Source organism: Salvelinus fontinalis, chromosome 36 (genome assembly GCF_029448725.1).
Source record: "Salvelinus fontinalis isolate EN_2023a chromosome 36, ASM2944872v1, whole genome shotgun sequence".
NCBI lineage: Eukaryota > Metazoa > Chordata > Actinopteri > Salmoniformes > Salmonidae > Salvelinus > Salvelinus fontinalis.
In genome coordinates this window covers 11740177-11754276 of record NC_074700.1, presented here as the reverse complement: position 1 = coordinate 11754276, position 14100 = coordinate 11740177, and the positions used below count along the sequence as shown (strand labels likewise).

At 42.7% G+C, this 14100-nt stretch overlaps 1 protein-coding gene across 1 annotated transcript; it reads right to left on the bottom strand.

Moving 5' to 3' along the window:
• Positions 1-2748: 2748 nt before the first annotated feature.
• LOC129835208 (cytosolic beta-glucosidase) lies at positions 2749-9472 on the bottom strand. The gene is made up of 5 exons (XM_055900703.1): positions 8959-9472; positions 8159-8386; positions 7044-7846; positions 3637-3760; positions 2749-3218 (listed from the first exon to the last, which is right to left on the bottom strand). Exons 1-5 carry the CDS (start codon positions 9011-9013, stop codon positions 3010-3012), a joined length of 1419 nt encoding a protein of 472 aa, XP_055756678.1. The 5' UTR covers positions 9014-9472; the 3' UTR covers positions 2749-3009.
• Positions 9473-14100: the final 4628 nt, after the last annotated feature.

Here is a 14100-nt window from a genome sequence, read left to right as displayed (position 1 = left end):
ATCCTTATTAATGCAAACAACAAAGTCACATAATACATAATATAAATTATGCTTTCTATCCTACTGGTGCAGATATATTAATATTTAATGTGAAATATATCATAACGACAGATATGGTTTAGGGACTTGTGGATAGATAGATTGTTTGTGATACATTGTATTGGTTCAAAACACTTTATTGAGTGATGCCACGTTGTGTCCATGATCATTTAATTTTGCACTAAAGCTGTAGTTCCATTTAGTACCACACAGCGGCAGTGTAAGCCAACAAAAATAACCAACATGTTGTTCACGAGTGTTCGAGTAAAAGGAATATATTTTTTCTCTAACAACAAATAAATGTATATTTTTATTTTAACATTTTCACCCTCAATTGAGGCTGTTCAATCATCAATGCCCACTGAAACTAAGGGAGCAATTTCAATCATTTGTCAGATAAAACATTCAAGATGTAGTTAATTCTACACTGTATTAGTTCAAATACATTCAATTTGGTCATCCCTTAAGTCCCCCCTCAAAATATGTGGGTGCATGACATGCCATTCAGTGGTGTTTTGCAATGGCTTGCCCAGAGAAAGACCAACCTCAGCTGTGCAGGATTTGCAGTCCCATTGTTTAAAAGTCTATGTAAAATGGAACCAGAATTAACCACAGTATGTACATCAAGTAAACACAGAACTTGAGGGAGGATTTTCACCTTGTTCCCTGGGTAGTTTCTCACAGCCGCGGGAGCAGCCAGAGCAGTACACAAATGCCACCCTGGTTTTCTGGTGGCATGATGACATCTGTTGTTCAGCATGGCATTCCGATCAGAGGTGTTCCAATGAGTTTTATCCATGCTGACAGGCTCATAATGCAATAAATGTATTTGTATCTTTTTAATACCTTTTATTGAATGTAATTGGTGGCTTTGAATTCAATGAATGGAAAGACGAGATGGCAAAACAGAGGTACTACCAAAACTACAGGTCAAGGCTGTTGTACAGTACACACTGTAGTTCACAAAGGAACATTTGTATGAAAAGGGTTGAGATTCAGGGAAACACAAACAGGATGTTCCATTCAGTGCCCTCCGTAATTATTGGGAGAGTGTAGCATTTTTTCTTCTTTTATATGTATACTCCAAAAGTTTGGATTTAAAATTGGTTAAAGTGCAGACTGTCAGCTTTAATTTTCAGGTAGATTCATCCACATCAGGAGAACCGTTTAAAAACTACAGCACTTTTTGTACATAGTCCCCCCATTTTAGGAGACCAAAAGTATTGGGACGTAAAAGTGAATATGTGGGTTATAGTAGTAAAAAGGTAAGTATTTGGTCCCATTTCATAGCATTCAATGACTACATCAAGCTTGTGACTGTATACATTTGTTGGATGCATTTGCTGTTTTGGAGTTCTCAGGACTCAGTACTCCTGTCCATGAGTCTTTATGCCACAGCACTATTCCATTCGACTAGGGTCTCATACACAGGAAGTATCATAATCCCCCTGGTGTTTGGATCCATTAAGAGAGCAATATGTTGTCTGTACCTCAGCCCCCAATGGGCGGACCCTTTACCCTTTAAACTAAAAACACATCTGACGGATACCTTTTCTCCCTTGATGAAAAGGACGGTTTCCCTTTTATAGTATGTACAGTACTGTATTCACTGAGTATACAAAACATTAAGAACATCTGCTCTTTCCATGACATAGACTGACCCTTATTGATATCACTTGTAAAATCAAAAGATTAAATAAGGATTTTTTTAATCTTGAGACATGGATTGTGTATGTCAAATCAAATGTATTTATAAAGCCCTTCTTACATCAGCTGATATCTCAAAGTGCTGTACAGAAACCCAGCCTAAAAGCCCAAACAGCAAGCAATGCAGGTGTAGAAGCACGAGTACTATGTGTGCCATTCAGAGAGTGAATGGGCAAGACAAAAAATGTAAGTGCCTTTGAACAGGGTATGGTAGTAGGTGTTAGGGGCACCAGTTTGTGTCAAGAACTGCAACGCTACTGGGTTTCTCACGCTTAACAGTTGGGATACATTGGAAGCAACATGGTCCAGCATTCCTGTGGAACGCTTTCGACACCTTGTAGAGTCCATGCCCTGACGAATTGGCTGTTTCGAAGGCTTCTCCTGCCAATGAATAGCACAATGAGCAGCAAACCTTGAGCACCAGTAACAATGTTGACATTTGCTAACATTCGGCTGGTAAATGTTTTTCCATGTTTGTTCTCATCCTGGACATTTGAATGTCCGTAACTTCCCTCATAATGTACTGACATCCAAGTGGCCCCTCCCTGTGTATTATTCTGTTTGTAAATACAAACCTATGTTTTAGACTATGTGATCCTACTTATCTGGGCATGGGCTCCTGCCTGGTGTCATTTTTTATGTTTTTACTCGTATTGTTAAATCAAGCTCTCACTCAACCCCAACTCTTCACCGGGCACAGTGACTTGCATTGTGTATTTTGTTTCAACATGAGGGCTGTATAGGATTGTTGTTTTTTATCATCTGAGCCATACAGGGGCCTTGCGGGTTGAGATATGAGGTCACACACACACACACACCTCTGTAGACATGTGCCCCTCACCAAGCCCTGCATTGGCCACAACAGCTTGGCCTGGCAACATAAACCCTTTGTACAATTTGAATGGGAATTGGGCAAGATAGAATACATTTTCCATTCACTTGAATAAATGTAACACTCTTTGGCTGGGTCCTTGCAATTCTATGCCAAAGTCAGGGAAGAAATCAGACAAAAATCACTTTATTGCGAAGGAAGCAGAATAAGCTTAGCACTGTTTAACAAAACGTTTTCAGGGTTGACAGAGAAAAGTGGAGAAAAGAACGTCTTAAAGACTTCACAGCTACAATCTGTTTCAGATGGGCTTCAATTCAAAATTGCCTGTAGGAACATTGCAATGGACCAAGCTTGGTTGCAGTCGATTAGAACAGAACATTGAGCAAAAAAATAGCTCTTATTGGCTGATTAACACTGTGCCCATTGGCTGTTTAGATATTTACCATGGTCTGAGATCTGTACTTGGAAATTATGCCGGCATACTCCCTTCCAGAGCGGTACGCAGTCCGTGGTCGCGTCGGTCGAGAGAAGTCCACGTGGAAGAGGCCAAAACGTACGCTGAACCCGTCGGCCCATTCAAAGTTATCCAGGAGAGACCAGGCGAAATAGCCTCGCACGTCAACACCATCCTCTCGGAGAGCTAGAACAAAGAGACAAACAACATACATGGTATTTTTTTTTTTAAATACATGTGACAGTGCGCATTAAGAGGTCATGTGAAAATACTTTGTTCACACATTACAAAAGGACAAGATCCCATTGTATTATGATTGCCATAGTCTCTCTCTTAACCTTCTCCATTGACCTGAAATTAGCTAAATACTGTCACTAATTCAAAAGAACAGGTTCATCAACAAAGGATTCAAGTCACTCAGCCCCCTGTAACTTAGTTTCTGGATCATGTATAAATACTACGATTTCATGTGAGAAGCAGCCTCTCAGAGGTTTAAGTAGTATAAGTAGTGACTGGATTGAATTTCAGAAGAAATTCACATTAAATAATGATCGATTCTCCATAATATACGGCAGCTTTATGGTGGCCACTTTCTGGTCTATACCTCTGGCTACTTCCTGGATGATGTCATGGTAAAACCCACAGCGCTGGACATCTTCCATGTCCACTGGCCCCACCTGGGAGAAGCCATTTTCTGTGATGTAGACCGCAGGGTTGTTGAATGTGTCCTGTCAAAGAAATTGGTTGCTATCATTGTCCAACAAAACATGAGTTCAATAATTACAGTCAAACAACACAGTGGAAGGCTTTAAAGTACAGTGGTGTGTGTGTGTGTGTGTGTGTGTGTGTGTGTGTGTGTGTGTGTGTGTGTGTGTGTGTGTGTGTGTGTGTGTGTGTTCTGGCTTTTGTTGGTTTCGTTGCACAAATTTAAACTTTCAAATGGTACCACAAAGATGGTTGGAGGTCCACACATCAGAGAATGTTGACTTGAATGGGAATATGTTGTTTTAAATTATACTGTCAATCCTCCATAGGAAAATCATAGAAATATAGATAATAGAATAGACATTACCATTTAAGTTGACATTCAACAGTGGGTGGACCGGTCATCTTTGCGGTATTAGAAGTTACATTTTCAATTAAATTTCAATGGTATACTAGCTAAATTGCATTCAAATGGATTTACCCCGGTGACAAACCGCGACAGCAGGATATTTCTCATTCTCAAAAAACTGTTTTCACCTGAAGCAATCAATGTGACACAATTCAATGTGACAACTGTAATGGCTCCTCAATCTGTTTACTGTGCAAAAAAACAATCAATAGCGATCAACTCTATTAATGTTAAATGTTCTCCTCACTAAAGGTTTGACTCAATTTGATTGGCTCAAGGCAGGGGACTCAATTGATGAATTGAATAATCCTTAAATGTAAAATCATCGGGAAAAAATGTATTCTAACACTTCCCCCTTGGTTCTCTCCAGACCTGACTGCCCTTAACCAACACAAAACATCCTATGGCGTTCTGCATTAGCATCGAACAGCCCCCGTGATATACAACTTTTCAGGGAAGCTAGAAACCAATATACACAGGCAGTTAGAAAAGGTTAGCTTTTTCAAGCAGAAATTTGCTTCCTGCATCACAAACTCAAAAAAGTTCAGGGACACTGTAAAGTCCATGGAGAATAAGAACACCTCCTCCCAGCTGCCCACTGCACTGACGACAGGAAACACTGTCACCACCGATAAATCCACTATAATTGAGAATTTCAATAAGCATTTTTCTACGTCTGGCCATGCTTTCCACCTGGCTACCCCTACCCCGGTCAACAGCACTGCACCCCCCACAGCAACTCGCCCAAGCCTTCCCCATTTCTCCTTCTCCCAAATCCAATCAGCTGATGTTCTGAAAGAGCTGCAAAATCTGGACCCCTACAAATCAGCCGCGCTAGACAATCTGGACCCTTTCTTTCTAAAATTATCTGCCGAAATTGTTGCAACCCCTATTACTAGCCTGTTCAACCTCTCTTTCGTGTCGTCTGAGATTCCCAAAGATTGGAAAGCAGCTGCGGTCATCCCCCTCTTCAAAGGGGGAGACACTCTTGACCCAAACTGCTACAGACCTATTTCTATCCTACCCTGCCTTTCTAAGGTCTTCGAAAGTCAAGTCAATAAACAGATTACCAACCATTTCAAATCCCACCATACCTTCTCCGCTATGCAATCTGGTTTCAGAGCTGGTCACGGGTACACCTCAGCCACGCTCAAGGTCCTAAACGATATAACCGCCATTGATAAGAGACAATACTGTGCAGCTGTATTCATCAACCTGGCCAAGGCTTTTGACTCTGTCAGTCACCACATTCTTATTGGCAGACTCAACAGCCTTTGTTTCTCAAATGATTGCCTCGCCTGGTTCACCAACTACTTCTCTGATAGAATTCAGTGTGTCAAATCGGAGGGCCTGTTGTCCGGGCCTCTGGTAGTCTCTATGGGGGTGCCACAGGGTTCAATTCTTCTCTGTATACATCAATGATGTCGCTCTTGCTGCTGGTGAGTCTCTGATCCACCTCCAGGCAGACGACACCATTCTGTATACTTCTGGCCCTTCTTTGGACACTGTGTTAACAACCCTCCAGACGAGCTTCAATGCCATACAACTCTCCTTCCGTGGCCACCAATTGCTCTTAAATACAAGTAAAACTAAATGCATGCTCTTCAAACGATCGCTGCCTGCACCTGCCCGCCCGTCCAACATCACTTCTCTGGACGGTTCTGACTTAGAATATGTGGACAACTACAAATACCTAGGTGTCTGGTTAGACTGTAAACTCTCCTTCCAGACTCACATCAAACATCTCCAATCCAACGTTAAATCTAGAATTGGCTTCCTATTTCCCAACAAAGCATCCTTCACTCATGCTGCCAAACATACCCTTGTAAAACTGACTATCCTACCGATCCTCGACTTCGGCGATGTCATTTACAAAATAGCTTCCAATACCCTACTCAATAAATTGGATGCAGTCTATCACAGTGCCATCCGTTTTATCACCAAAGCCCCATATATTACCCACCACTGCGACCTGTACGCTCTCGTTGGCTGGCCCTCGCTTCATACTCGTCGCCAAACCCACTGGCTACAGGTCATCTACAAGACCCTGCTAGGTAAAGTCCCCCCTTATCTCAGCTCGCTGGTCACCATAGCAGCACCCACCTGTAGCACGCGCTCCAGCAGGTATATCTCTCTGGTCACCCCCAAAACCAATTCTTCCTTTGGCCGCCTCTCCTTCCAGTTCTCTGCTGCCAATGACTGGAATGAACTACAAAAATCTCTGAAACTGGAAACACTTATCTCCCTCACTAGCTTTAAGCACCAGCTATCAGAGCAGCTCACAGATTACTGCACCTGTACATAGCCCATCTATAATTTAGCCCAAACAACTACCTCTCCCCTACTGTATTTATTTATTTCGCTCCTTTGCACCCCATTATTTCTCTCTACTTTGCACATTCTTCCACTGCAAATCTACCATTCCAGTGTTTTACTTGCTATATTGTATTTACTTCGCCACCACAGCCTTTTTTTCCCCTTCACCTCCCTTATCTCACCTCATTTGCTCACATTGTATATAGACTTATTTTTCTACTGTATTATTGACTGTATGTTTGTTTTACTCCATGTGTAACTCCGTGTTGTTATATGTGACGAACTGCTTTGCTTTATCTTGGCCAGGTCGCAATTGTAAATGAGAACTTGTTCTCAACTTGCCTACCTGGTTGAATAAAGGTAAAATAAAGGTAAAATAAAAAAATAAAATTAATCCTCTGAATTGACTGCTTTCGAATGGAGCCGACCCTGTTAACCTGGGCGCTGTTCGGATACTTTAAAAATGTGTACTTTCCTTAATGTAATCACTGATCTGACATGATGTGGATTGGTAGAAGTGGAACTTTTAAAATGTTGTTTTATTTCTGTAAGTATTGGAACAGGACCCTGGTCCTCTTTACCTTAATGTACTTCAGCAGTTTCCTCAAGCCGTCAGGAACCACAGCCAGCCATGACACCCCACATACCGGCCAGGATGGGTCCACCACCCCTTCTGCATCCTGGTCACTCTTCAACCCCAACAGCCCTGGACAACATTCACCTGGCTTTACCCTCCGAGACGTATAGTAGTTCAACGCAAAAAAGTCAGCCGTGCCGAGAAGACTAGGCTCGTCTTTGGAGAACCTGGGCAGTCTAGAACCTTCTTGGTAACCCAGTTCTTTGCTTCTGACCTCAATACTAGACCTCATCACTTCTGGGTAGTCTCCAGTGACAAACAGGGGCCAGGCAAACCACCCTAGTGTAAAGGCCAGGTAGCGTTCAGTGGCGGCCGTGTCATCAGGACTGGTCGGGTCCAACGGTTCAGCCCAGTCGCTATTAATCGCTAAGGACACCGAGCCACCCTGTTTTGCCCTGTAGAGGACATTGTAGCTGTGCCAGGCCCTGGCGTGGCCACGTAGCATGTTGTGGCCCACCAGGTAGGCAGCCATCCCTGGTTCTTTTACTCCCGGGGCAAAGATGCCATCCTCGTGGCCCAGTTTAGCGCACACGTACGGCTCATTCAACGTGATCCACAGTTTCACACGATCCCCGAAAGATTCAAAGCAGAAGCAGGCGTAGCTGTCAAAGATGGCCGCAATCTCAGGTGATTTCCAACCTCCCTGGTCCTGGAGAGCTTGTGGCAGGTCAAAGTGGTACAGAGTAACCATGGGCAACACGTCACTAGCCAGCAAATCATTGATCACTTTGTTGTAGTATCGCAAACCTGCAGGACAGAGACGCATAGCTTAGTAGTAAATCATGGGTATCAAGGCTAAATTTGGCTTCAATCAGGGACGCTGCACTTATAAGAGAAGCACACAACAAACTGTGGCAAAAGGGTCCAGACCCCTTGACAGAGTTTGTGGCACTGCATTGTTTACATAAACAAAAGTCTGGTCGTAACACAATAATGTATGATATTTCTTTTTTTTAGCATATCATATGCCATAGGCATTATCATATACCATAGGCATTCACCACAAATAAATACTGGAGGAATCTTATCGTAAGTAGCACAGTCTCAGAGTACGGCTACCTTTTTGATTGACATGCCGTGTTATCCCCTCCGGTAGCAGGCGGGACCAGGACAGAGACAGGCGGTAGTGGGTCAGGCCTAGCTGTCGGATACACCGGAGGTCCTCTTCCCAGAGCTCATAGCTGTTACAGGTGACATCTCCACTCTGGCCCTCGAACACTAGTCTGCCCCCCTCGTGACAGAACGTGTCCCAAATGCTCGGTCCCTTGTCATCCACATCCCAGCCTCCTGCAAGGTTAAATTCATAGCAGTATTGCTCATTCATAACGCACTGTTTGAATATCAACAACAAAAAATTCGAAAGACAAATGTGCCTACAATTCCTAAAAATAGCTATTGTATTGTAGCCTATATACAGTGCATTCTGTAAGTACTCAGACCCCTTCACTTTTTCCACAATTTGTTACGTTACAGCCTTATTCTAAAATGTATTCATTGTTTTCCTCATCAATCTACACAAAATACCCCATAATGACTAAGGGAAAAGAGGCTTTTAGAAATGTTTGTAAATGTACATAAAAATATATTTAAAAATATCTTATTTACATTAGTATTTAGACTCTCTATGAGACTCTACATTGAGTTAGTCCCTCTTTTGCATTAGAGATCCAACTGCAGCCTACAGGTAGACCTATAGGTTGCAACCAGTTGTGTGTAGGTTAGCCTACTTCTCGCGCTTGGCCATAGAAAGTCGTCTCGGGGACGCGCATTACCTTTCCTAATCAAAATACTGTATCTACAAATGCACACACACACAAAAAACACCTGTACAGTTTGACTGCAAAAAATGTATTACGTACCTTCGATTTGATAAGCGGATGTAGCCGCGCCCCATGCAAAGTTAGTCGGGAACATGGTTTCAGAATCGTTCGTATGGATACAATTCCATTCAGGGCTGTTGGTTATATTTGCCTACATGTAAGAAAAAAAGTAAACAACCCTCTTGTTGTGAAATATTGTGTTGTCAAGCAAGCAAGCGTTAGAGTTAAAGGAGCTCCATAGTCAATCTGTCCTCTGCGTTAGCCGTGCAGCATTTACCGTGGCATTAATGCTACGTGGAGCATCGCAGAACTGTTGAGCGGTGCTATTGTGAAGGAAGTTTTCAAGGAAGTGAGTTTGTGTTTATATAGGACCTCCAGCCATTACCTACTGTCAACCATCAATTTCGATTCGGAGCTATACGGAGCCCTCCGCATTGTTACAACATTTGGGAAGTGCACGGCGGTGCGGTACAGAACTCAATTTGGTCTCTGGATGCCTCTGGAGGCTGTGCTATTGCGTCACACCCTCCACACATAGCCTCCAACCATATTTAGAATAAAGCATAAATTGGCTTTTAGTTACGTAGACTCTGATGCGTTACATCACTAGGGCTTGTTCGCAAGCGTTGTTGTGAAGTCAGCCTGCGCAAATTCTGTTTGTAGGCTACAAAAAGGATGGAGTAAAAAAAAAAACATAGCTGTAAGATGAGGATCTATCTGGCTACAGAAAGTATTCACACCCCTAGACCTTTTCCACACTTTGTTACAGCCTGAATTAAAAATAAAATTTTGATTTTGTGTCACTGGCCTACACACAATACCCCAATGTCAGAGATGCATGTTTGTCCTACATAGCATATTTCTTTCTGAACGTTCCAAAACAATGAGTCCTGCCGAACACGCCCCAGGTGAACATCGGCAAGCACCAATTGGAAACAAATAAAATAAATTATTTTGCAGATTAAAATTATATGTAAACAATTGTTCAATTTCAAATAAATGATTCATTTACCAACTTAAAAAAGATATACAAACTTGATTTGGGTTAAACTGGCACCGTGGAAAAAAAGTGGAATTCAAATCAAAGTTTTTTGTCACGTGTGCCAAAGACAACAGGTGTAGACCTTACAGTGAAATGCATACTTACAGGCTCTAACCAACAGTGCAAAAAAAGGTATTAGGTGAACAATAGGTACGTAAAGAAATAAAACAACAGTAAAAAGACAGTGAAAAATAACAGTAGCGAGGCTATAACAGTAGGAAGGCTACATACAGGCACCGGTTAGTCAGGCTGATTGAGGTAGTCTGTACATGTAGATATGGTTAAAGTGACTATGCATCAATGATAAACAAAGAGTAGCAGCAGCGTAAAAGAGGGGTTGGACATTAGACATTTTTACTAATGAATAAAAAATGAAAAGCTGAAATGTCTTGAATCAATAAGTATACAACCGCATCTTTATGGCAAGCCTACATACGTTCAGGAGTAAAAATGTGCTTAACAAGTCACAAAACAAGTTGCATGGACTCACTCTGTGTGCAATAAAAGTGTTAAACATAATTTTTGAATGACTACCTCATCTCTGTACCCCACACATACAAGTATCTGTAAGGTCCCTCAGTCGAGCAGTGAATTTCAAGCACAGATTCAACCATAAAGACCAGGGAGGTTTTACAATGTCTCGCAAAGAAGGGCACCTATTGGTAGATGGGTAAAAAAAAGCAGACACTGAATATCCCTTTGAGCGTGGTGAAGTTATTAATTACTCTTTGGATGGTGTATCAACACACCCAGTCACTACAAAGATACAGGCGTCCTTCCTAACTCAGTTGCCAGAGCAGAAGGAAATTGCTCAGGGATTTCACCATGAGGCCAATGGTGACTTTAAAACAGTTACAGAGTTTAATAGCTGTTGTCAAAGCTAAAATACCACCCCTGCAGGATTAACTGACTCAACTAGGCCCTGTCTACCCAATGGCAGTTCCGTTATCTCTTGCCCATAATCCCCAAAGATCTGATAGATGCCACTCTGCTTTACCACTGGGTTAGTGTACAGCTAGGGACTGTCCCTCAGACTCAACAGTAAGGGCCTTACAGTAGAGTGGGCTATCCCCAAAGTCGATTGCCTGTGCTCTTTCACCCTGCATCCTGGCAGGGTCGTCCAGGCCAGAGCTTCAACCTTAGAGCACTATGAGAGGCTCCCTCCCGGGTTGGCTTAGCCCAGAATCTCCCCTCCTACGACTCCTACCAATGCACTCAAATCAAGTCAAATTGTATTTGTCACATGCACCGAATACAACAGGTGTAGACCTTACAGTGAAATGCTTCCTTACAAGCCCTTAACCAACAATGCAGTTTTAAGGAAAATATGTAAAAAAGTATTTACTAAAAAATAAAAATACCAACAATTAAAATAAGAAAATAGAAAAATAACTAATAATTAAAGAGCAACAATAAAATAACAGGCTATGTGCAGGGGTACTGGTACAGAGTCAATGTGCGAGGGCACAGGTTAGTCAAGGTAATTGAGGTAACATGTACATGTTGGTAAAGTGGGGGGGGTAAATGCAAATAGTCCGGGTGGCCACTTGGTTAGCTGTTCAGGACTCTTATGGCTTGGGGGTAGAAGCTGTTAAGAAGCCTCTTGGACCTAGACTTGGCACTCCAGTACCGGTTGTCCTGCGGTAGCAGAGAGAACAGGCTATGACTATGGTGGCTGGAGTCTTTAGCAATTTTTAGAGTCTTCCTCTGACACCGCCTGGTATAGAGGTCCTGGATGGCAGAAAGCTTGGCCCCGGTCATGTACTGGGCCATAAGCACTACCCTCTGTAGTGCCTTGCGGTCAGAGGCCAAGCAGTTGCCATACCAGGCGGTGATGCAACCAGTCAGGATTCTCTCGAGAGTGCAGCTGTAGAACTTTTTGATATCTGAGGACCCATACCAAATCTTTTCAGTCTCCTGAGGGGGAATAGGTGTTGTCGTGCCCTCTTTAAGACTGTCTTGGTGTGTTTGGACCATGATAGTTCATTGGCTCTCAACCTGCTCCACTACAGCCCGTCGATGTGAATGTGGGTGTGTTCGGCCCTCCTTTTCCTTAAATTCACGATCATCTCCTTTGTCTTGATCACATTGAGGGAGAGATTGTCATCCTGGCACCACACTGCCAGGTCTCTGACCTCCTCCCTATAGGCAGTCTCATCATTGTCAGTGATCAGGCCTGCCACTGTTGTGTCGTGAGCAAACTTAATGATGGTGTTGGAGTCGGGCTTCGCCATGCAGGCATGGGTGAACAGGAAGTGCAGGAGGGGACTGAGCACGCACCCCTGAGGGGCCCCCGTGTTGAGGATCAGAATGGCAGATGTGTTGTTACCTACCCTTACCACCTGGGGGTGACCTGTCAGGAAGTCCAGGATCGCGTTACAGAGGGAGGTGTTAAGTCCCAGGGTCCTAAGCTTAGTGATGAGCTTCGAGGGCACTATGGTGTTGAACGCTGAGATATTAGTCAATGAATAGCATTCTCACGTAGGTGTTCCTTTTGTCCAGGTGGGAAAGGGCAGTGTGGAGTGCAGTAGAGATTGCGTAATCTGTGGATCTGCTGGGGCGGTATGCAAATTGGAGTGGTTCTACGATCTGCGATAATGGTGTTGTTGTGAATCATGACCAGCCTTTCAAAGCACCTCATGGCTACAGACGTGAGTACTATGGGTCGGTAGTCATTTAGGCAGGTTACCTTGGTGTTCTTGGGCACTGGGACTATGGTGGTCTGCTTGAAACATGTAGGTATTACCGACTCGGTCAGGGACAGGTTGAAAATGTCAGTGAAGATACTTTTCTTATTTTGTATACAACCTTGATTTAACTAGGCAAGTCAGTTAGGAACAAATTCTTATTTACAATGACGGCCTACCCGAGTCCTGGAACATATTCCAGTCTGTGCTAGCAAAACAGTCCTGTAGCTTAGCATCTGCGTCATCTGACCACTTCCGTATTGAACAAGTCACTGGTACTTCCTGCTTTAGTGTTTGCTCGTCAGCAGAAATCAGGAGGATAGAGTTATGGTCAGATTTGGCAAATGGAAGGCGAGGGAGAGATTTCTATGCGTCTCTGTGTGTGGAGTAAAGGTGGTCTAGAGTTTTTTTTTTCTCTGGATGCATATGTAACATGCTGGTAGAAATGAGGTAAAATGGATTTAAGTTTCCCTGCATTAAAGTCCCCGGCCACTAGGAACCCCTTCTCTGGATGAGCATTTTCTTGTTTACTTATGGCCTTATACAATACCTATAGTTGGCTTTCAGGTTAGATTCCTTTAACCATGAAAATTAGCTAGAGATCCTCAATTAATCAAGCATTTTTCAGAGACCCAGAGTAAAATGACATATACTTGTATGACTGATTGATGACAGGGTTTCAGAACAATAAAGCAAGTTTATTTAAAATTCCAGAAACAGGCATAAAAAAAATCCTAGATCTATCAATCACAGATCAATATCACAAATCAAATGATGAGCAAAAATCTTCTAGCAAGCTCAAAGAGAGTTATTTCTGTCCCCCAAATCGTAGCCCTTTTATACCATCCATTTTTCTTAACTCCCTCGTCCAAAGATTGCTTTTTCTCGCCTAAGCAGGACGTCCATACTAACCTATTTGACAGAGTGAAACAAAGAATGCCTGTACAGAAAAAGAAATATTCCAAAACATGCATATTGTTTGCAATAAGGCAGTAATGTAAAACTGCAAAGAATATGACAAAGAAATTCACTTTATGTCCCGAACACAATGTCACGCCCTGGCCTTAGTTATCTTTGTGTTCTTTATTATTTTAGTTAGGTCAGGGTGTGACATGGGGGATGTATGTGTTTTGTATTGTCTAGGGGTTTTGTATGTTTATGGGGCAATGTTTAGTCTAGGTGTATGTATGTCTATGGTTGCCTAGATTGGTTCTCAATTAGAGACAGCTGACTATCGTTGTCTCTGATTGGGAGACATATTTACGCAACCATAGTCATTAGGTAGTTTGTGGGTGATTGTCTATGTCTATGTGTAAGTTGCCTGTGTCTGCACTTGTCATTATATAGCTTCACGTTTGTTGTTTTGTTTAGTTTGTAAGTGTTCTTCGTCTTCGTTGATTAAATATGTGTTCATTTCACGCTGCGCCTTGGTCCTCCTCTCTTTCACGTAAC